This window comes from Hyla sarda, chromosome 3 (genome assembly GCF_029499605.1).
Source record: "Hyla sarda isolate aHylSar1 chromosome 3, aHylSar1.hap1, whole genome shotgun sequence".
Classification (NCBI taxonomy): Eukaryota; Metazoa; Chordata; class Amphibia; order Anura; family Hylidae; genus Hyla; species Hyla sarda.
Window position 1 is genome coordinate 432,944,311 of NC_079191.1, and position 24,940 is coordinate 432,969,250.

Consider the following 24,940-nt stretch of genomic DNA (forward strand, 5'->3'; position numbering starts at 1 on the left):
CGAAATGGAAAAATAAATCATTGTGCGTCAAAATTTAAGAAAAAATGCCATTTAGTAACTTTCCGGGGCTTCCGTTTCTACACAGTACATTTTTCGGTAAAAATGACACCTTATCTTTGTTCTGTAGGTCCATACGATTAAAATGATCCCCTACTTATATAGGTTTGATTTTGTCGTACTTCTGGAAAAAATCCTAACTATATGCCCGAAAATGTATACGTTTAAAATTGTCATCTTCTGACCCTTATAACTTTTTTATTTTTCCGCGTACGGGCCGGTATGAGGGCTTATTTTTTGTACCGTGATCTGAAGTTTTTATTGGTACCATTTTTGTATTTTTTGGACTTTTTGATCGCTTTTTATTCATTTTTTTCATGATATAAAAAGTGACCAAAATACGTTATTTTGGACGTTGGAATTTTTTTGCGCGTACACCATTGACCGTGCGGTTTAATTAACGATATATTTTTATAATTCGGACATTTCTACACGCGACGATACCACATATGTTTATTTGGGGTGATTCAAACTTTTATTAGGGAAGGGGTTAAATAATCTTTATTAACTATTTTTTTTTTCATAAGGGGCTATAACACTGCACACACTGATCTTTTACATTGATCATTGTTTTTCCACAGGATACCATTGATCATGATTCTTTCGCTTGACTGCTCATGTCTGGATCTCAGGCATGGAGCAGTCATTCGGCGATCGGACACGCAGGCGAAAGGTAGGGGCCCTCCTTGTGTCCTCCAGCTGTTCGGGACTCCACGATTTTGCCGCGGTGGTCCCGAACAGCCCACTAAGCTATCCATAGGATAACATCACTTTAGAAGCGGTCAAAGTTGATCGCCGCATCTAAACTAGACAGGCATGCCATTCAGGAGCATAGGAAAGTTGGGTGACATCTCATATGGCTGTTTTTCAGCTTACCCAGCTCTCCTAGACTTTGGAATGGTAAGACTGTCTCTTACTATTTAGTAATGTAGCAATATATTTCCATATTCTTTGTAATACTAGGGTGGGTGGCATATATTACGGCTTCCCTCACCCAGCTTTCCTAGACTACTAAATGATGAGACTGTCTATATATATATATATATATATATATATATATAATATAGCAAGATATGCCACCGGTGATTGCAAACCTGGACAGACATGGCATTCATGTCCATTGGAAAGCTTGGTGATAACTTATATGGCTGTTGTCACAGCTTTCCTATAGTGACATGACATTCAGGAGCATGGGAAAGCTAGATATCCTCTCATATGGCTACTCATACTTCTCACCCAGCTTTCTGAGTCTACTAAATGATAAGATTGTCTATTTATATAGCAAAACATCCCATTAGTCACTGTAAAACTAGGCAGACATGCCATTGAGAAGCATTGGAAAGCTTGGTTGCAACTTATATGGCTGTTATCACAGCTTCCCTAGGCTACTGAATGGTGAGACTGTCATATATATATATATATATATATATATATATATATATATATAGCAGGACATGCCACCGGTGATTGCAAACCTGGACAGACATGCATGTCCATTGAAAAGCTTGGTTGCAACTTATATAGCTGTTATCACAGCTTTCCTCGAGTACTGAATGGCGAGACTGCCTAATATGGCAGCGATTCATCCACCAATCATTGTAAAACTGGACAGGTATTGCCATTCAAGCACATAAAAAAGCCGGGTCACAACTCATACCGAAGCTCTTAAAGCTCACCCAGCTTTCCTAGACTAATGAATGGTGACAGTGCCTCTTTATGTAGCAATACATTTCCCCAATCATTGTAAAAGTAGGCAGACATAGCATTCAGGAGCATAGGAAAGCAGAGTGTAAACCCATACGGCTGCCCTTACTGCTCACCCAGCTATCTGAGACTACTTAACGATAAGACAGTCTATTTATATAGCAATACATCCCATCTGTCACTGCGAAACTAGACAGACGTGGCATTCAGGAGCATAGGAAAGCTGTGTGACAACCCATACAGCTGCTCTGACAAATCACACAGCTTTCCTAGACTACTTAATGGTTAGACTGCCTCTTTATGCAGAAAAACATTTCCTCAATCATTGTAAAACTAGGCAGACATGCCATTCGGGAGAATAGGAAAGCTGGATAACAACTCATATGGCCTTTTTCGGAGCTCATTTTCCTTTCCTAGAGTACTGAATGGCGAGACTGCCTAATATGGCAGAGATTCATCCACCAATCGTAAAAACTGGACAGGTATTGCCATTCAAGCACATAAAAAAAGCCGGGTGACAACTCATACCGCAGCTCTTAAAGCTCACCCAGCTTTCCTAGACTAACGAATGGTGTAAACCCATACGGCTGCCCTTACTGCTCACCCAGCTATCTGAGACTACTTAAAGGGGTACTCCGGTGAAAACCTTTTTTCTTTTAAATCAACTGGTGCCAGAAAGTTAAACATATTTGTAAATTACTTCTATTAAAAAATCTTAATCCTTCCAGTACTTATTAGCTGCTGAATGCTACAGAGGAAATTCCTTTCTTTTTGGAACACTGATTACATCATGAGCACAGTGCTCTCTGCTGACATCTCTGTCCATTTTAGCAACCATGCATAGCAGATGTATGCTAAGGGCAGCATGGTGGCTCAGTGGTTAGCACTGCTGCCTTGCAGTTCTGGGGACTTGGGTTCAAATCCCACTAAGGACAACAATAAATAAAGCGTTATTATTATTATAATAACGTCAGCAGAGAGAACTGTGCTCGTGATGTCATCAGAGAGCATTCCAAAAAGAAAAGAATTTCCTCTGTAGTATTCAGCAGCTAATAAGTACAGGAAGGATTAAGATTTTTTAATAGAAGTAATTTACAAATATGTTTAACTTTCTTCCACCTGTTGATATAAAAGAAAAAAGGTTTTCACCGGAGTACCCCTTCAACGATAAGACGGTCTATTTATATTGCAATACATCCCATTTGTCACTGCGAAACTGACAGACATGGCATTCTGGAGCATAGGAAAGCTGTGTGACAACCCATAACGCTGCATTGACAAATCACACAGCTTTCCTAGACTACTTAATGTTAGACTGCCTCTTTATGCAGAAACACATTTCCTCAATCATTGTAAAACTAGGCAGACATGCCATTCGGGAGAATAGGAAAGTTGGATAACAACTCATATGGCCATTTTCGCAGCTCACTTGTCTTTCCTAGAGTACTGAATGGCGAGACCGCCTCTTTATACCGCAATAAAACCCACCCGTCACTGCGAAGCTAGGCAGATGTTACCTGGCTGACACCCATCTTATGGGACCATGTTTTTTTATTTTTATTTTTTTTAATGGTAAAAAAGCTGGGTGACAACACTTAATGGCAGCCATATTGTCCGTCACCCATCTTTCCCAAAATAGGTAAAGCTAAATAAAATTGATACTCGCTATGCTGTTCTGCTACATAATTAGAAAGTATAATGATGATATAAAAAATCAGCAAAAGTTACCGTGTTTAAAAAAAACAAAAAACAAAATAAAGAAAAAGCCACCGTCCCCCGTAACGTGGGCGTCAGGTAACCAGCGCGACGGCTTTATTAGACAGCTGTGTTTATTACTGGTAATTAACGGCGACCAAATGTCCCTGACAGCGGGAGACATTTATCCTCATAATGCTAATCCCTCAGGCACGTATGATGTTAACAAATCTATTTCTTCTTCTCTTTAGCGCCGCGTCTGCTGCCAGGTTCTTTTTTTCGTTTTTTTTTTTTTTTTTACTTTTATTATTATTCAGCTTTAATTTTCTTCCTCATCCTGATATCCGCTAAGGGGCTTCATGTATTTTTTATTTTTATTTTTTTTAGCAAATGGAAATAACCCCCCAAAAATGAGATGTGATCATTGGAGATATTACCGGAGGGTCTCGGCGCCATGTTCCAAGCTTGCACGGCCATAGAAGAGAAAGGCAATGACTAGAGCAGCGGTTTTCCAAACTGTGAACCTCCAGCTGTTGCAAAACTACAACTCCCAGCATGCCCGGACAGCCGTTGGCTGTCCGGGCATGATGGGAGTTGTAGCTTTGCAACAGCTGGAGGTCTACAGTTTGGAAACCACTGGACTAGTGCAATGAGAGAAGAGACGACAGCTTTCCAGGGAAGGCCCACTGTGCTCTAAACCTGCGGCTCCATAAACAGCTATTAGGAAGTTAAAGGGGTACTCCACTAGAAAACATTTTTTTTTTTTTTATAACTGGTGCCAGAAAGTTAAAAAGATATGTAAATTACTTCTATTTTTAATCCTTCCAGTACTTATCAGCTGCTGTATGCTCCACAGGAAGTTCTTTTCTTTTTGAATTTCCTTTCTGTCTGACCACAGTGCTCTCTGCTGACACCTCTGACCGTGTCAGGAACTGTTCAGAGTAGGAGCAAATCCTCATAGAAAACCTATCCTGCTCCGAAGCGTTCCTGACACGGACAGAGGTGTCAGCAGAGAGCACTGTGGTCAGGCTTGAAAGAGCTACACAACTTCTTGTGGAGCATACAGCAGCGGATAAGTACTGGAAGGGTTAAGCTTTTTAAATAGAAGTAATTTACAAATCTGTTTAACTTCCTGGCACCAGTTGATTTAAAAAAAAATATTTTTCAGGGGAGTACCCCTTTAAAAAGCAACAACAAAAAAATCAGACGACAGGCACTATGCAAAGAAGTCCAGCCTGCGGGGGGCAGTGTAATGGGCAATGTTCTACTGGAGACCTTGTGTCCTGGCATCATGGGTGTTACTACCTAACCATTGTACAGATGGCACTCTCGGTACTCCCTCTGCAGTGTGGCCCGGGGAGCATTATCCTGCTATACCAATAGGGGGTCCCACTGCCATGAATTAGGGGTCTGTACAATGGTTGGGTAGTAACATCCATGATGCCAGGACACAAGGTCTCCAGTAGAACACTGCCCTCCGCAGCCTTGACTTCTTCCCATAGAGTCAGTCTTTGATGTTTATTTTTTATTTTTATTTTTTTTTCTTAAAGGGGTACTCCGGTGGAATTTTTTTTTTTTTTTATGTACTGGTGCCAGAAAGTTGAACTGATTTGTAAATTACTTCTATTAAAAAAATCTTTACCCTTCCAGTACTTTTTAGCAGCTGTATGCTACAGAGGAAATTCTTTTCTTTTTTAATTTCTTTTTTGTCTTGTCCACAGTGCTCTTTGCTGACACCTCTGTCCATGTCAGGAACTGTTCAGAGCAGCATAGGTTTGCTATGAGCGTTTTATCTTGCTCTGCGCGGTTCCTGATACGGGCATCAGGTGTCAGCAGAGAGCACTGTGGACAGGACAAAAAAGAAATTAAAAAATAAAAGAATTTCCTCTGTAGCATACAGCTGCTAATAAGTACTGGAAGGATAAAGATTTTTTTTAATAGAAGTCATTTACAAATCTGTTTAACTTTCTGGCACCAGTTGATTTAAAAAAAAAATGTTTTCCACTGGAGTACCCCTTTAATAGCTGTTTATGGAGCTGCAGGTTTAGAGCACAGTGGGACTACCCTGTAGAGCTGTGGTCTCTTCTCTCATAGCACTTGTCCAGTGGTCTCCAAATTGTGGACCAATAAGTGTTGCAAAACCACTATCCATAGAGAAACAGAAACTCACAGTCTGCACTGTGACATCCAAATCTGGAGGTAGTGTGCACTGCAGCTTACACACCCATCGATCTCCGCTCGCTGTCTCACCCACGGTGCTCAATCCATAGACAATAGATCCAAAAATTTCCAAGTAAGAGATGTGGAGACACTCGTGTTAGGATTCAGCAATATCATTTATTGTGCGGTCAGGTCAGACGCCACTGTCTCACTGCAATCGGCGAAAGAGACGGACAACTCCGGCTCCCTGCATGCAGCAGGTTGCTCCTTGTGGCTCCGAAAACCAACGGAACCGTGGATCGCCAGGATCTGGCATTATACAATGGGACCAATATTGATAGTTCTGCAATTGCTGTTTCTTTCCCTTACAGGGTTAATTACTTTGCAGACTATCTAGGGACAATATTCCCTCACAGGTCCCTTGGAGTATTTGACTAATTTTTCAGTCTGTACTATCTATGTTTATATACCCCCCCCCCCCCTGATGACGCCACCATTAACTTGGTGGCAGAAACGCGTCAGAATTTCTTTCTGAGGTTTTGGATGTGCAGCTAGGTGTGGATTTGCTGCACTCCAGGATTATGGCATCTCTGGACTGACTAATTGCGGTTATATCAAGAGTGAGCCTGTTTCTCAAGTAATTTATAGTTTTTTTTTTTCATACTATTCCACCTTAATACATCACTTTGTTTCTAATCTTTTATTGCGATATATTAAAGGTTGCGTTTTATGGCACATCCTGAACACTTGTTCCCATAATTATTGTGCGGTCTGGTCACAGATACAAAACAAGGCAGACGGGCCGTTTCACGCACCTGTACGTGAAACGGCCCGTTGGCCTTGTTTTGTATCTGTGACCTGACTGCACAACAAATGATCCTAACAAGAGCGCCTACACATCTCTTAGTTGCAAAACTACTGCTCCCATCATGCCTGGACAGCCAACTGATCTTATCTAATCAGTGTCGCCTTACTTTTTCTCAGATAAACGCCAAGTCACTACCTTGATCTTATTGTCATGTTCTTCATTCCTGAATCATGTCTGCAGTATGGCCGGGGCATTATAGTGCAGAAGGAGGCCACTTCCATTAGGGGTCCCGTTACAGACTTGGTCTGTTCAATAGTTAAAGGGGTTCTCCACCATAAGGTGATTTTAGTAGGTACCTGGCAGACAGTAATGGACATGCTTAGGAAGGATCTGCGCTCGTCTTGGGGCTAAATGGCTATGTTGTGAAATTACCATAATACTGTGGCTAGCTTTTTTTGAACTGCTTTTTGCTGTTTTACTTTTCTTTTCTTGACTACAAATCCCACAATTCCATTTTCCTCCCTCCCACACATCAGCCACCCCACCCATTGAAACATAAATGAGCTGCATCCATTCAAAAGACCTGTGGTTTTCAATCAGGGTGCCTACAGCTGTTGCATTAGTTTCAGATTGATCCTTCCACCCATTCAAGCAGACAGGCTCCCTGTCATCAGCTGACTAGTGATGTCAGGTCTCGGCTGCATTGCAAGCTGGGAAAAATCTGAGACAACAGTCATTTTGTATGCTGGTAAAAATAAATAATGGGGTGAAAATCACAGAAGAATTGTGAGAAAAACATCGCACACAGGTACAGACACTATATTATGAACTACACTAACTTTACAGCTCCTGTAGCATAGTCACATAAAAAAAATTACTGGAATACCCGTTTAAGTAGAAACATCCACATGTTCCCAGGACTAGGTCTCCAGCAGAACATTGCCCATCACACTACCCCGCAGGCTTGACTTCTTCCCATAGTGCATCCTGGTGCCATCTCTTCCCTAGGCACCTGGTAGAAAATAGCCAGTTCCCACAAAGACAGTAGGAGCATTATGGGGGACACAGGACACGACCATTATCCACCAACACAAGCACGGATCCTTGGGAAGCATCTCCATTACTGTCAGGCAGTACAAAAGTCACCTTATGTTGGGTAACCCCTTTAATGCCTCCTGGATCCTACATGGTGAAGACATGAAAAGCAGATGTCCTAAATAGTGATGGCCCCTTCTTCTATAACCCAGTCTTGCTTGAGGTCAGGTCGGAGCAGAATCCACGTGTGACTTTGAATCGTGTTCATGGGGTGGACATTTCAGCACCTAGCAAACATAATGAATGACTCAATGAAGAAGATCAATATCCCAGACACCAGGTCAGACATCTCTATTCTACCTGCGACTATTCATTATTAATTTACCCATGATCCTTTGCTCCCCCCCCCACTAGAGAAAATGGTCTACCCGGCGCCAGTCAATTTATCATTCTGATCTTGGAACGTGAATGCCCGCGTGTAAACAACATTAAGAAATATCTCTTGGTTTTCGTAGGCAGCTCTGAAGATAGCTGAGGCTGCAATATCCGGTGACTCAGGAGATTCCAGTTTGTTTAAGTTACACGGAGAGTTTTAAAGGCGTGAAGAGAAATATACTGCGCGCCGCTGTTATTTGCTGCGACAAAGATATTGAAGCTGGGACGCTGGCTAGTTTTAAAGAATGGTGAATCTGAAATAAATAACACTCAGTGGGGGCTTTTTGGGGGGAATTCTCTAGCATAGTTAAAGGGGTATTCCAGGCAAAACCTTTTTTTATATATATATATATATAATATATATATATATATATATATATATATATATATATATATATATATATATATACATATATATATATCAACTGGCTCCGGAAAGTTAGAGATTTGTAAATTACTTCTATTAAAAAATCTTAATCGTTCCAATAGTTATTAGCTTCTGAAGTTTTCTGTCTAACTGCTCAATGATGATGTCACGTCCCGGGAGCTGTGCAGTTCCTATGGGGATATTCTCCCATCATGCACAGCTCCCGGGACGTGACATCATCATTGAGCAGTTAGACAGAAAACTTCAGAAGCTAATAACTATTGGAAGGATTAAGATTTTTTAATAGAAGTAATTTACAAATCTGTTTAACATTCCGGAGCCAGTTGATATATAAAAAAAAAGTTTTGGCCTGGAATACCCCTTTAACCCCTTAAGGACCGAGCCCTTTTTCACCTTAAGGACCGGAGCGTTTTTTGCAATTCTGACCACTGTCACTTTAAACATTAATAACTCTGGAATGCTTTTAGTTATCATTCTGATTCCGAGATTGTTTTTTCGTGACATATTCTACTTTAACTTAGTGGTAAAATTTTATGGTAACTTGCATCCTTTCTTGGTGAAAAATCACCAAATTTGATGAAAAAAAAATGAAAATTTTGCATTTTTCTAACTTTGAAGCTCTCTGCTTGTAAGGAAAATGGATATTCAAAATATTTTTTTTTTTGAGGTTCACATATACAATATGTCTACTTTATGATTGCATCATAAAATTTATGAGTTTTTACTTTTGGAAGACACCAGAGGGCTTCAAAGTTCAGCAGCAATTTGGAAATTTTTTACAAAATTTTCAAACTCGCTATTTTTCATGGACCAGTTCACGTTTGAAGTGGATTTGAAGGGTCTTCATATTAGAAATACCCCATAAATGACCCCATTATAAAAACTACACCCCCCAAAGTATTCAAAATGACATTCAGTAAGTGTATTAACCCTTTAGGTGTTTCACAGGAATAGCAGCAAAGTGAAGGAGAAAATTCAAAATCTTCATTTTTTACACTCGCATGTTCTTGTAGACCCAATTTTTGAATTTTTGCAAGGGGTAAAAAGGAGAAAATTTTTACTTGTATTTGAAACCCAATTTCTCTCGAGTAAGCACATACCTCATATGTCTATGTAAAGTGTTCGGCGGACGCAGTAGAGGGCTCAGAAGGGAAGGAGCGTCAAATGGTTTTTGGGGGGCATGTCACATTTAGGAAGCCCCTATGGTGCCAGAACAGCAAAACAACACACATGGCATACCATTTTGGAAACTAGACTCCTCAGGGAACGTAACAAGGGGTAAAAGGAACCTTAATACCCTACAGGTGTTTCACGACTTTTGCATATGTAAAAAAAATAATTTTTTTTTAACCTAAAATGCTTGGTTTCCCAAAAATTTTACATTTTTAAAAAGTGTAATAGCAGAAAATACCCCCCAAAATTTGAAACCCAATTTCTCCCGATTCAGAAAACACCCCATATGGGGGTAAAAATTGCTCTGCTGGCGCACTACAGGTCTCAGAAGAGAAGGAGTCACATTTGGCTTTTTGAAAGCAAATTTTGCTCTGGGGGCATGCCGCATTTAGGAAGCCCCTATGGTGCCAGAACAGCAAAAAAAAAACACATGGCATACCATTTTGGAAACTAGACCCCTCGGGGAACATAACAAGGGGTAATGTGAACCTTAATACCCTACAGGTGTTTCACGACTTTTGCATATGTAAAATTTATTTTTTATTTTTTACCTAATATGCTTGGATTCCCAAAATTTTAACATTTTTAAAAAGGGTAATAGCAGGAAATACCCCCCAAAATTTGAAGCCCAATTTCTCCCGATTCAGAAAACACCCCATATGGGGGTGAAAAGTGCTCTGCTGGCGCACTACAGGTCTCAGAAGAGAAGGAGTCACATTTGGCTTTTTGAAAGCAAATTTTGCTCTGGGGGCATGCCGCATTTAGGAAGCCCCTATGGTGCCAGAACAGCAAAAAAAAAACACATGGCATACCATTTTGGAAACTAGACCCCTCGGGGAACGTAACAAGGGGTAATGTGAACCTTAATACCCTACAGGTGTTTCACGACTTTTGCATATGTGAACATTTTTTATTTTTTTTTACCTAAAATGCTTGGTTTCCCAAAATTTTTACATTTTTAAAAAGGGTAATAGCAGAAAAAAAAAACCAAAATTTGAAGCCCAATTTCTCCCGATTCAGAAAACACCCCATATGGAGGTGAAAAGTGCTCTGCTGGCGCACTACAGGTCTCAGAAGAGAAGGAGTCACGTTTGGCTTTTTGAAAGCAAATTTTGCTCTGGGGGCATGCCGCATTTAGGAAGCCCCTATGGTGCCAGGACAGCAAAAAAAAAAAAACATGGCATACCATTTTGGAAACTAGACCCCTCGGGGAACGTAACAAGGGGTTAAGTGAACCTTTATACCCCACAGGTGTTTCATGACTTTTGTATATGTAAAAAAAAAATTATTTTTTTTTACCTAAAATGCTTGTTTTCCCAAAAATTTTACATTTTTAAAAAGGGTAATAGCAGAAAATACCCCACAAAATTTGAAGCCCAATTTCTCCCGAGTACGGCGATACCCCATATGTGGCCCTAAACTGTTGCCTTGAAATACGACAGGGCTCCAAAGTGAGAGTGCCATGCGCATTTGAGGCCTAAATTAGGGATTGCATAGGGGTGGACATAGGGGTATTCTACGCCAGTGATTCCCAAACAGGGGGCCTCCAGCTGTTGTAAAACTCCCAGCATGCCTGGACAGTCAGAGGCTATCTGGCAATACTGGGAGTAGTTGTTTTGCAACAGCTGGAGGCTCCGTTCTGGAAATAGTGGCGTACCAGACGTTTTTCATTTTTATTGGGGAGGGGAGGGGGGCTGTGTAGGGGTATTTGTATATGTAGTGTTTTTTACTTTTTATTTTATTTTGTGGTAGTGTAGTGTAGTGTTTTTAGGGTACAGTCGCACGGGCGGGGGTTCACAGTAGTTTCTCGCTGGCAGTTTGAGCTGTGGCAGAAAATTTGACGCAGCTCAAACTTGCAGCCGGATACTTACTGTAATCCTCCGCCCATGTGAGTGTACCCTGTACGTTCACATTGGGGGGGGGGGGGACATCCAGCTGTTGCAAAACTACAACTCCCAGCATGTACGGTCTATCAGTGCATGCTGGGAGTTGTAGTTTTGCAACCGCTGGAGGCTCCGTTTTGGAAACAGTGACGTAGCAGACGTTTTTCATTTTTATTGGGGAGGGGAGGGGGGCTGTGTAGGGGTATGTGTATATGTAGTGTTTTTAAATTTTTTTTTATTGTGTGTTAGTGTAGTGTTTTTAGGGTACAGTCGCACGGGCGGGGGGGTTCACAGTAGTTTCTCGCTGGCAGCTTGAGCTGCGACAGAAAATTTGCCGCAGCTCAAACTTGCAGCCGGATACTTACTGTAATCCTCCGCCCATGTGAGTGTACCCTGTACGTTCACATTGGGGGGGGGAGAAACATCCAGCTGTTGCAAAACTACAACTCCAAGCATGTACGGTCTATCAGTGCATGCTGGGAGTTGTAGTTTTGCAACAGCTGGAGACACACAGGTTGTGAAACACCGAGTTTGGTAACAAACTCAGTGTTTTGCAACCAGTGTGCCTTCAGCTGTTGCAAAAGCTACAACCCCCAGCATGTACGGACAGCGGAAGGGCATGCTGGGTCTTGTAGTTATGCAACAGCCGGAGGCATACTACATTGGCTGGGGATGCTGGGGATTGTAGTTATGCAACAGCTGGAGACACACTGGTTTACTACTTAACTCAGTGTGCCTTCAGCTGTTGCAAAACTACAACTCTCAGCAGTCACCGACAGCCAACGGGCATGCTGGGAGTTGTAGTTATGCAACCACCAGATGCACCACTACAACTCCCAGCATGCACTTTAGCTGATTGTGCAAGCTGGGAGTTGTAGTTACACAACAGCTGAAGGTACACTTTTACATAGAAAGAATGTGCCTTCAGCTGTTGCAAAACTACAAGTCCCAGCATGCCCATAAGGGCATGCTGGGAGTTGTGGTGGTCTGCCTCCTGCTGTTGCATAACTACAGCTCCCAGCATGCCCTTGTTGCATGCTGGGAGCTGTTGCTAAGCAACAGCAGGAGGCTGTCACTCACCTCCAACGATCCAGCCGCACAGGTCAGTCCCTCGTCGTCTCCGCCGCCGCCGCTGCTCCTGGGGCCCCGATCCCAACAGGGACGCCGGGGATCGGGGTCCCCAGCACCGGGGGTCGTCTTCCCGCACCCGCTCACGTCCTCGGGAAGAGGGGCGGAGCGGGTTGCGGGAGTGACACCCGCAGCAGGCGCCCTGATTGGTCGGCCGGTAATCCGGCCGACGAATCAGGGCGATCGTGAGGTGGCACCAGTGCCACCTCACCCCTGCTGGCAATGGCTGTTTGGGGCCGTCTCTGACGGCCCCGATCAGCCAGTAATTCCGGTTCATCGGGTCACTGGAGACCCGATTGACCCGGAATCCGCCGCAGATCGCTGGACTGAATTGTCCAGCGATCTGCGGCAATCGCCGACATGGGGGGACATAATGACCCCCCTGGGCAATATGCCGTGATGCCTGCTGAACGATTTCAGCAGGCATCCGGCTCCGGCTCCCCTCCGGCTAGCGGTGGGGGCCGGAAATGCTCAGGGCGTATCCATACGCCCTCGGTCCTTAAGGACTTGGAAACGGGGGCGTATGGATACGCCCTATGTCCTTAAGGGGTTAAAGGTGTACTCCGGCCCTAAGACATCTCATCCCCTATCCAAAGTATAGGGGATAAGATGTCTGACCGCGGGGGTCCTGCCGCTGGGGACCCCCGCAATCTTGCTTTCGACACCCACCTCTTTGAGCTGCACGCCACGCTGCCAGCTAACAAACTGCCGGGTGGCGACCACGGGGCCGGAGTATCATGACGTAACGACTCCGCCCCCGTGTGACATCAACCCCGCTGTGCAAGTCTATGGGAGGGGGTGTGACGGCCGTCATGCCCCCTCCCATAGACTTGCATAGCGGGGGATAAGATGTCATAGAGCTGGAGTACCCCTTTAAAGGGGTACTCTGAGGACAGGTGAAAAAAAATAAAAATGCTGCAGAAGCACATATCATGGCTTACCTGTCTACACTAGTTAGTTACATCAATCGGGGGGCTAGAGCTCAGAGACAATATCCAGCCACACCTGCCGACACAGCAGAGAATGATGTGTTATCTCGGGAGAAAGCTGGGGAACTGCTCAGACAACACCATACTGACAATGAGAGGACAACACAGCATCCTATCAAGAAAGAAGGAGGAGCCAAGGAGCTGGTGAGACAACACCACACTGACAGTGAGAGGACTACACAACTTCCCATCAGAAGAGAGGGAGCAGTTGGGGAGCTGGTGAGACAACACCACACTGACTATGATATCTGTAACTCCTGTCATAAAAATACATGGAGAGAAAATTGATGGCCATGTCATTGCAAATGGCTGCAGGGAGGAGAGAGAGGTGTTCTCTGTAAAGCTGTAGGTTCAGAGCTCAGTGGGTGTTCTCTGTAAAGCTGCAGGTTCAGTGCTCAGTGGGTGTTCTCTGTAAAGCTGTAGGTTCAGAGCTCAGTGGGTGTTCTCTGTAAAGCTGTAGGTTCAGAGCTCAGTGGGTGTTCTCTGTAGAGCTGTAGGTTCAGTGCTCAGTGGGTGTTCTCTGTAGAGCTGTAGGTTCAGTGCTCAGTGGGTGTTCCCTGTAAAGCTGTAGGTTCAGTGCTCAGTGGGTGTTCTCTGTAAAGCTGTAGGTTCAGTGCTCAGTGGGTGTTCTCTGTAAAGCTGTAGGTTTAGTGCTCAGTGGGTGTTCTCTGTAAAGCTGTAGGTTCAGTGCTCCGTGGGTGTTCTCTGTAGAGCTGTAGGTTCAGTGCTCAGTGGGTGTTCCCTGTAAAGCTGTAGGTTCAGTGCTCAGTGGGTGTTCTCTGTAAAGCTGTAGGTTCAGAGCTCAGTGGGTGTTCTCTGTAAAGCTGTAGGTTCAGAGCTCAGTGGGTGTTCTCTGTAAAGCTGTAGGTTCAGTGCTCAGTGGGTGTTCTCTGTAAAGCTGTAGGTTCAGTGCTCAGTGGGTGTTCTCTGTAAAGCTGTAGGTTCAGTGCTCAGTGGGTGTTCTCTGTAAAGCTGTAGGTTCAGTGCTCAGTGGGTGTTCTCTGTAAAGCTGTAGGTTCAGAGCTCAGTGGGTGTTCTCTGTAAAGCTGTAGGTTCAGTGCTCAGTGGGTGTTCTCTGTAAAGCTGTAGGTTCAGAGCTCAGTGGGTGTTCTCTATAAAGCTGTAGGTTCAGTGCTCAGTGGGTGTTCTCTGTAAAGCTGTAGGTTCAGAGCTCAGTGGGTGTTCTCTGTAAAGCTGTAGGTTCAGTGCTCAGTGGGTGTTCTCTGTAAAGCTGTAGGTTCAGTGCTCAGTGGGTCTTCTCTGTAAAGCTGTAGGGTCAGTGTTCAGTGGGTGTTCTCTATAAAGCTGTAGGTTCAGTGCTCAGTGGGTGTTCTCTGTAAAGCTGTAGGTTCAGTGCTCAGTGGGTGTTCTCTGTAAAGCTGCAGGTTCAGAGCTCAGTGGGTGTTCTCTATAAAGCTGTAGGTTCAGTGCTCAGTGGGTGTTCTCTGTAGAGCTGTAGGTTCAGTGCTCAGTGGGTGTTCTCTGTAAAGCTGTAGGTTCAGTGCTCAGTGGGTGTTCTCTGTAGAGCTGTAGGTTCAGTGCTCAGTGGGTGTTCTCTGTAGAGCTGTAGGTTCAGTGCTCAGTGGGTGTTCTCTGTAAAGCTGTAGGTTCAGAGCTCAGTGGGTGTTCTCTGTAAAGCTGCAGGTTCAGAGCTCAGTGGGTGTTCTCTGTAAAGCTGTAGGTTCAGTGCTCAGTAGGTGTTCTCTATAAAGCTGTAGGTTCAGTGCTCAGTGGGTGTTCTCTGTAAAGCTGTAGGTTCAGTGCTCAGTGGGTGTTCTCTGTAGAGCTGTAGGTTCAGTGCTCAGTGGGTGTTCTCTGTAGAGCTGTAGGTTCAGTGCTCAGTGGGTGTTCTCTGTAAAGCTGTAGGTTCAGAGCTCAGTGGGTGTTCTCTGTAAAGCTGCAGGTTCAGAGCTCAGTGGGTGTTCTCTGTAAAGCTGTAGGTTCAGTGCTCAGTAGGTGTTCTCTGTAAAGCTGTAGGTTCAGTGCTCAGTGGGTGTTCTCTGTAAAGCTGTAGGTTCAGTGCTCAGTGGGTGTTCTCTGTAAAGCTGTAGGTTCAGTGATCAGTGGGTGTTCTCTGTAAAGCTGTAGGTTCAGAGCTCAGTGGGTGTTCTCTGTAAAGCTGTAGGTTCAGTGCTCAGTGGATGTTCTCTGTAAAGCTGTAGGTTCAGTGCTCAGTGGGTGTTCTCTGTAAAGCTGTAGGTTCAGAATTCAGTAGGTGTTCTCTGTAAATCTGTAGGTTCAGTGCTCAGTGGATGTTCTCTGTAAAGCTGTAGGTTCAGTGCTCAGTGGGTGTTCTCTGTAAAGCTGCAGGTTCAGTGCTCAGTGGGTGTTCTCTGTAAAGCTGTAGGTTCAGAGCTCAGTGGGTGTTCTCTGTAAAGCTGTAGGTTCAGAGCTCAGTAGGTGTTCTCTATAAAGCTGTAGGTTCAGTGCTCAGTGGGTGTTCTCTGTAAAGCTGTAGGTTCAGTGCTCAGTGGGTGTTCTCTATAAAGCTGCAGGTTCAGTGCTCAGTGGGTGTTCTCTGTAAAGCTGTAGGTTCAGTGCTCAGTGGATGTTCTCTGTAAAGCTGTAGGTTCAGTGCTCAGTGGGTGTTCTCTGTAAAGCTGTAGGTTCAGTGCTCAGTGGGTGTTCTCTATAGAACTGCAGGTTTAGAGCTCAGTGTTTTTTTTCAGAAAAGCTGCAGGTTCAAAGCTCACTGAGTGTTCTCTGTGAAGCTGTAGGTTCAGAGGTTAGTCTGTGTTCTCTGTAAAGCTGTAGCTCTAGAGTTCAGATCGCACACTCCTCCTCTCTATGAATCCTTTCGTCTGCATGCCTGCGTCTCCTCCTCTTTCCTCCTTATCCCACACTAACATAGCCGTGCCTTAGCAAAACCAAAGAAATAACATGCCACACACGATCAAACTATAAACATGGTTGATGCATGGAAGCAATAAAAAAAAAAAAATCACTTGCCCCAAGTCCCCTGCATAGACCTAGAAAAGTGGTTTTCAAACTGTGGACCTCCAATTGTTGCAAAACTACAAATCCCAGCATGCCCGGACAGCCAACGGCTGTCAGGGCATGCTGGGAGTTGTAGTTTTGCAACAGCTGGAGGTCCACAGTTTGGAGACCACTGTCCTAGAGTAATATGATAAAACTCTTTGTCTGTGGAACCAACACTAGGGGGAGCTCATTGGCTCACTGCATACTATACTGTCATTGATTTCAATGTATTATCAGTATGCGTTAAGCTTCCTTTATGTATTTTGATGTCACTGCAGAGGATTTGGCGCTCTGTAGAAGCTCTGGCCACTCCAAAGATGAATTAAAGGGGTACTCTGCTGCTCAGCGCTCTGAACAAACTGAGTCATGTGCTGTTGACTGAGTCATGTGCTTAAATTTAGCTGTATCGCAACTTTTTGGCAACAAAACACGTACCATCTGCAAACCCCCGTGTAACATCTTCCCATCACCAGCTGTACTCCTTGTCATATATCTTTTAAAGGATTTTTTTAAAGGATACATTTCCTTCTCTCTCTCCTCGGCTCCGTTTTAGGAATTTGTTAAAAAAAAAAAATTTTTTATACCGGTGGCAGAACGAGAACAATGAGTAATTGCCCGGCTCGGGCGGATTACTACATTTTGGAACAAATCTTTCTTTGATAAATCACCTCCATAGCCTTAATGATTTTGCTATAAAGTATCCCTGTTCTGTGGAATCGGCTGTTTGGCTGCACCCGTCACCGAATGCCGATGCACAACGCTCTTTCATCCCGGGCTGTCAATTTTCGGAGTCTACAAATCCACCGCGAGCCGAGGAGAACTTATTCAATTTTTTGTAATTACAATTAACGAATTTTACCCAATTACACTTCATTACGGCGATACAATGTAACAGAGAAGGATACGGCCGTTAATATTGATTGGACACGATCTTGTTTTGTATTGTTCTTAGTTTTTTTCATTATAAATTTTTTCTGGATACACAGACGAGACAATACGTGTCAGTGTCTGATGGGAGGAACATGGAGCCGAGCAATCGAAAGGAGATTAGTCGTAATGGATGACTCGGTTTCGGGAGTTTTATTACAGGTCGTCCATTGTTTAATGAATTTTCAATTTGCATCTCATTTTCCCGTTAATTGATGAAACAAATATCCAGTTATGTAACCTTCATTTACCAGCTCTGTCACTCAAGGTGGGGGGGGGGGGGGGCAGGGAGGGGAATAAAAAGTCAATTTTTAGTTAATACCAGGGCTCTGCACATAGGAGGCAGTATTATAGTAGTTATATTCTTGTATATAGGAGCAGTATTATAGCAGTTATATTCTTGTATATAGGAGCAGTATTATAGTGGTTATATTCTTGTGTATAGGTGCAGTATTATAGTAGTTGTATTCTTGTATATAGGGGCAGTATTATAGCAGTTATATTCTTGTATATAGGAGGCAGTATTATAGTAGTTATATTCTTGTATATAGGAGCAGTATTATAGTAGTTATATTCTTGTATATAGGAGCAGTATTATAGTAGTTATATTCTTGTATATAGGAGCAGTATTATAGTAGTTATATTCTTGTATATAGGGGCAGTATTATAGTAGTTATATTCTTGTATATAGGAGGTAGTATTATAGTAGTTATATTGTACATAGGAGCAGTATTATAGTAGTTATATTCTTGTGTATATATATAGGAGCAGTGTTATAGTAGTTATATTCTTGTATATAGGAACAGTATTATAGTAGTTATATTCTTGTATATAGGAGCAGTATTATAGTAGTTATATTCTTGTATATAGGAGCAGTATTATAGTAGTTATATTCTTGTATATAGGAGCAGTATTATAGTAGTTATATTCTTGTATATAGGGGGCAGTATTATAGTAGTTATATTCTTGTATATAGGAGCAGTATTATAGTAGTTATATTCTTGTATATAGGAGCAGTATTATAGTAGTTATATTCTTGTATATAGGAGTCAGTATTATAGTAGTTATATTCTTGTATATAGGAGACAGTATTATAGTAGTTATATTCTTGTATATAGGAGACAGTATTATAGTAGTTATATTCTTGTATATAGGAGACAGTATTATAGTAGTTATATTCTTGTATATAGGAGCAGTATTATAGTAGCTATATTCTTGTATATAGGAGACAGTATTATAGTAGTTATATTCTTGTATATAGGAGACAGTATTATAGTAGTTACATTCTTGTATATAGGAGCAGTATTATAGTAGTTATATTCTTGTATTTAGGAGGCAGTATTATAGTAGTTATATTCTTGTATATAGGAGGCAGCATTATAGTAGTTATATTCTTGTATTTAGGAGGCAGTATTATAGTAGTTATATTCTTGTATATAGGAGGCAGTATTATAGTAGTTATATTCTTGTACTTAGGAGGCAGTATTATAGTAGTTATATTCTTGTATATAGGAGGCAGCATTATAGTAGTTATATTCTTGTATATAGGAGCAGTATTATAGTATTTATATTCTTGTATATAGGAGGCAGCATTATAGTAGTTATATTCTTGTATATAGGAGCAGTATTATAGTAGATATATTCTTGTATTTAGGAGGCAGTATTATAGTAGCTATGTTGTTGTACATTTGGAGCAGTATTATGATATATAGATGACGTGTATACTTATATACAGGTGGGTGACAAAAATTCTCAGCTTCACAGTCTACCATATGGCCGCCTGAGGTTTATTATTACAGTTTATAGTGTAAACTGAGGCTCTTACAAGTGAAATACTGTAAGCTAAGATAATAAGGCACAAAAGAAACAGAAAAAAAGGAAACACCCTCCTAGTGAAGCATGAAATGCACTAGTGAAATAATACAGGTTGTGTACAATTAGCCGACACAGTTGCGTTCAGAGCGCAACGTCTTTGATTATATTATAATCTATATGGGGTCCTGCAGCTCTGTTCCTCCTGGTTCTAGGATGTGGCTGGTACGGTATAATGTAGACAGACAGATACAATACAAAACTGGTACAGCTCTGGACCCCAATCCAGTAATGTCACTTAGGACATTGGATAGTGGAAACTACAACAGTTTTATTGTAAGCACTATGTACATTTCCCGACGAAGGGCCCGATCCAGGCCAGAAATGCGTTGATGTGTGCTTACAATAAAACTGCTGTAGTTTCATCTTTCTGATGTCCTAAGTGACGTTATTGGATTGGGGTCCAGCGCTGTACCTGTTCCTGTTTTGTATTGCATTTATATTTCTGTCTAAGCTAAGATTATGGGAACCTTTTATGAACCCATGGAGGTTCCATCATTTGGGAGGATGGGCAAGGGGTAAGCAGGTATTATTCCAAAATTGATGGGTTTTGAGTACAGACCAACTATTTAAAGTTGTCATTTTACTTTGCAGTAATAGCGGCTGAGCTCTCCTGGCACAAGGCTATTAAATTGGCGCATTTTCCGCACAGAGAGCCTTGTCAGAGACGTGTTAAAGGCTTCTTCTCTTCATGCCCCGTGACACTGGCGCCGAGACGACTTGTGTAATTCACGGCACAATCCACTTTGCATAATAAAAGCCTTCACATATCACTCTTAATGAAAAATTAAATTTTTCTACACAAACGCTTATCACGTTTTCTTAATAGCCTCCAGTTAAATTGAATTTGGTTCCCCAGCTGGAGCAGGAGTTAATGAAGAAAGGAGGAGGGAATCTTTAGATACTTATTAATATCGAAAGGTGCCAATAGGTCTCTCTGGCGAGCACAATGATACGGTAAAAGCGTGGAATAAGCATGATTTAGCGCTGGAGTTTTCAGGTTATGTCAAGCTAATTGGGTAGGAATAGTGAAGGGATTGATTTAACTGTCACTGGGATTTTTGCAAACATCAGCGTTCACGGAGACTTTTCGTTCTTTTATATGTCATCTATCGACTGGAGCCTCCAGCGCTCATTTGTTTGAAGAACATCTCAGCGTCCCCTCTACTTCCTCTTGTTTTCTTTCCACCATTGTTCTCCAACTTAGAGAAAAAAAAACATCAAAACCCTCCACTTGCGGGTTCACGTCATTAAAGTCAAGGATACAAAAATACCTAAAAGATGTTTGATAAAATGTTGCCTAAAACTTTAATGGTAAATAAAACAAATGTAGCAGCTGCAATAAAAAAAAAGAGTGGTTCTGAAAGTTCTTAACCACACCCACTTATGATAATGATATGACTCTTCTGACTCCACCTTCTAATCAGAAGAATATGACTCTGCTGCCTCCTCCCTGTAATGATCATAACATGACTCTGCTGACTCTTAATGATTATGAGACTAATCTGCTTATCCAGCCTTTTAATGATAATGAGATGACTCGGCTGACTCCACCCTCTAATAATAATGAGATGACTGTGCTGACCCCACCCTCTAATGATAATGAGATGACTGTGCTGACCCCACCCTCTAATGATAATGAGATGACTACGTTGACCCCACCCTCTAATGATAATGAGATGACTCTGCTGACCCCGCCCTATAATAATAATGAAATGACTCTGCTGACCCCGCCCTCTAATTTTGGTGAAATTTTTTTTAACAATATTGCACCAGCTGCAATAAAAATAAATAATTAAAAAAGAGTGGGTCCCAGTCTGGTTCCCATTGTTAACCACACCCACTTATGATAACGAGATGACTCTGCTGACCCTGCCCTTTTATGATTATGAGATAACTTTGCTTTCCCCGCCATCTAATTATGATTAGATGACACTGATGACTCCTCCCTCTAATGATAATGAGATCACTCTGCTGACCCCGCCCTCTAATGATAATGAGATGACTCTGGTGACCCCTCCCTCTAATGATAATGAGATGACTCTGCTGACCCCTCCCTCTAATGATAATGAGATGACTCTGCTGACCCCTCCCTCTAATGATAATGAGATGACTCTGCTGACCCCACCCTCTAATGATAATGAGATGACTGCTGGCCCTGCCCTCTAATGATAATGAGATGACTGTGCTTACCCCTCCCTCTAATGATAATGAGATGACTGTGCTTACCCCGCCCTCTAATAATAATTCAATTACTCTTCTGACCCTGCCCTCTAATGATAATGAGATGACTCTGCTGACCCCTCCCTCTAATGATAATGAGATGACTCTGCTGACCCCGCCCTCTAATGATAATGAGATGACTGCTGGCCCTGCCCTCTAATGCTAATGAGATGACTGTGTTGACCCCGCCCTCTAATAATAATTCAATTACTCTGCTGACCCTGCTCTCTATTGATAATGAGATGACTGTGCTTACCGGGCCCTCTAATAATAATGAAATTACTCTGCTAACCCCGCCCTCTAATTTTGGTGAAAAAAAAAAAAAAAAACAACATTACAGCAGCTGCAATAAAAAAAAAAAAAGAGTGGTTCTGAGTCTGGTTCCCATTGTTAACCACACCCACTTAGGATAATGAGATGACTCTGCTGACCCTGCCCTTTTATGATAATGAGATAACTTTGCTTTCCCTGCCATCTAATTATGATTAGATGACACTGATGACTCCTCCCTCTAATGATAATGAGATAACTCTGCTGACCCCGCCCACTTTAGCGATAATCTCATGACTGGTGACCCTCATGTACTGTACATACATACATTTACTGTAACACACACAAGGACAGAGGTAGGCACAGCAGGACAGGAGTGCTCCAGCCAGCAGTGATGTGCAGACACTGAGGCTGTAATCTTTCCTATCCCCTTGACCTGCTGCTTGTAATGCTGTCTGCCATCTGCTGGTGATAAATGATATAACTAGCTCATAACATACAGCAAGGTGACAGGATGAGAAAATGTTTCTTAAATAGAAAAATAACTTTAAAGACCATCTAGAAAAAACAAAGCAACAGCCATGACCGCTTCAAAGTCTCCCATATTATTGGAAGTGGAGTAAATGACAACACAAGGAAAGATTAAGACCATAAGGAAAGTTTGCAGGTTGTGTCTTAGTGAATGATGTCTCCCTCTCGGAATACAAAGGCGCCAAGAGACTAATACTTCACCAGGTAAGAAGCTGAAGTATTACTCACTAAAAATAATGGTTCACGGGGCGCTGAGCATCCGCCGACATTTGTTTACTCTCAGGAGGGAAGAACCCGAACGTTCTAAAGAAAGAGCAAAGAGGAAACAATATAAAACAATATACATATATACAGGGGTCCCTCAAGTTACAATATTAATCGGTTCCAGGACAACCATTGTATGTTGAGACCATAACTCTATGGAAACCTGGTAATTGGTTCTGAAGCCACCAAAATGTCATCCAAAAATAGGAAAAAGTGAGGATTAAAGAAAAAAGTAGATTAATATAGATAAAGCAAATCCTTACATATAAAAGTAATAAATATCTGCTGGAGCTGTAATCACTGTGTATGTAGAGGACAGGAGCTTCTTCAGGGTCCTGTACCAGGGCCGTCTTTAATTTTGATTGGACACAATCGCACAGTCAATCTCAAAAAAAACTATGTAAATTGAAATAAATATAAACATATGTGGTATCGCCACGGGCGTAAAGTAAATGTCCAATCTATAAAAATATATTGTTAATTAAACCGCACGGTCAATGGCGTAATCAAAACAAAAATCAAAACAAAAATGGTACTGATAAAAACTTCAGATCAGAGAGCAAAAAAAAATGAACCCTCATACCGCCCTGGATGCGGAAAATAAAAAAAAGTTATAGGGGTCAGAAGAGGACATTTTTAAACGTATTCATTTTCATGCAAAACAGTTATAATTTTCACCAGAATTAAAACAAAATCAAACCTATATAAGTAGGGTATCATTTTATTCGTATGGACCTACAGAATAAAGAGAAGGTATAATTTTTACCGAAAAATGCACTGCCTAGAAACAGAAGCCCCCAAAAGTTACAAAATGGTGTTTTTGTTTTTTTTCAATTTTGTCCCACAAATATATATCTTTTGGTTTTGCCATAGATTTTTTTTTAATAAAATGACTGATATCATTACAAAGTACAATTGGTGGTGAAAAAAAACAAGCCATCATATGGGTCTGTAGGTGCAAAATTTAAAGGGTTATGATTTTTAAAAGGTGAGGAGGAAAAAAACGAAAGTGCAAAAAGGGAAAAAACATGCATCATTAAGGGGTTAAAGGGGTACTCCGGTGCTTAGACATCTTATCCCCTATCCAAAGGATATCCAAAGGACGCCTTCGGCCCTGTGGTCGCCGGTAATCAGTCCCGGAGTGAACACGCTCCAGGGACTGATTATAAACGGGGTGCCTCGTGCAAGATCACGGGGATCCCCAGCGGCGGGACTCCCTCGATCAGGCATCTTATCCCCTATCCTTTGGAAAGGGGATAAGATGTCTAAGCTCCGGAGTACCCCTTTAAGAGAACATTCACACATTTGTAACTAGCAGTAGGTTTCCATTCACTTGTTTGGTCATATATATATATTTCTAAGGTGTAAACAATCACTGCTCCCTATGGCACCCCCCCCCCCATCATTTCCCCTTTTACCTTCTGCTCTCCTCTCCTATGTTTGTTGAGCCCATAGACAGCACACACCGATTTACTATGTATTTTCCAAGACCTGGGATGACTCCTATTGGCTGATGATGTCACCAAGGGTCCTAGAAAATCCAAAGTAAGTATGTGTGATGTCTATGGGCTCTATGCAGCCCAGACAGCTTCTGCGCAAATTGCGTCAAAATACAGTATTGTGAGTATGGACATAGATATGTTCAGGGGGCCCTCTTTTGGATTGGGGCCCTGGGCAACTGCCCAGGTTGCCCCCCCCCTAACGCCGGCCCTGTCCACAGGGATATGTTGGTCTTGTGGGCATAGTGACCGTTATGTCTTTGGCTCCCTTGACTTGTGGGATGTCGGGAACGCTACATTATTAACATTTTAATGGACCATAGAATTCTTGAGTAACTTCCCTAGATTCATTGTATCTTCCAGTAAGAAGTGGGCGCTCACCGCATCATTAGCCGGGGCCGGGGTGATATCATATTACTGGAACTGCTTTTATACCATTAACAGTGATATAATAGGTCCCTTCTAAGTCCACCCCATGTTTGAGGATAGTATCTCTGTATATTAATGAGCCTCCGCAAGTAAGAGCTTTCTCTGTGATTTATAGTGTTTAGTGTTAAGCTTTTTTTTTTTTGCCTAAAAGTAACAGCTCCTGCTGAAGGAGACGTAATACATCAAATGGGTTTGTATTGTCATGTCCCTTAAATGCTTCAGTCTTTCAATCCATTATTTATAGCCCTTGCAATACATTAAAGTTTGTAGTAGGTTGGAGGATATTGTGGTGCAGCATTCCCCAGTTGTCGCCTTTCGGATTCTTGTGTATATACTGCAACTGCAGAACGGTAATAATAAGTATAAGTATTATTGATTCACTATATTACTTATATTTTTAATTAGCTAGAAAAATTATTTAGCTTTTGGTTTCTTAACACAACCACTAAAAACTAAACCCTAAAAAATAAAAACATTTAGCAATATAATAT

General features: G+C 42.1%; 1 protein-coding gene across 2 annotated transcripts in view; it reads left to right on the plus strand.

The window, feature by feature from the left end:
• The window catches only part of GALNT14 (polypeptide N-acetylgalactosaminyltransferase 14), a 524,060-nt gene that overhangs the window by 61,695 nt on the left and 437,425 nt on the right, over window positions 1-24,940 (plus strand). Inside the window, exon 1 of one of the 2 annotated variants that reach the window (XM_056568539.1) lies at window positions 17,362-17,523. The exons of the other annotated variant lie outside the window; for it this stretch is intronic. Coding sequence (XP_056424514.1) covers window positions 17,446-17,523 — 78 coding nt within the window. The 5' untranslated portion in view covers window positions 17,362-17,445. Of the gene's footprint in view, window positions 1-17,361; window positions 17,524-24,940 lie in introns of those variants that run through there. 2 annotated transcript variants of the gene reach the window in all.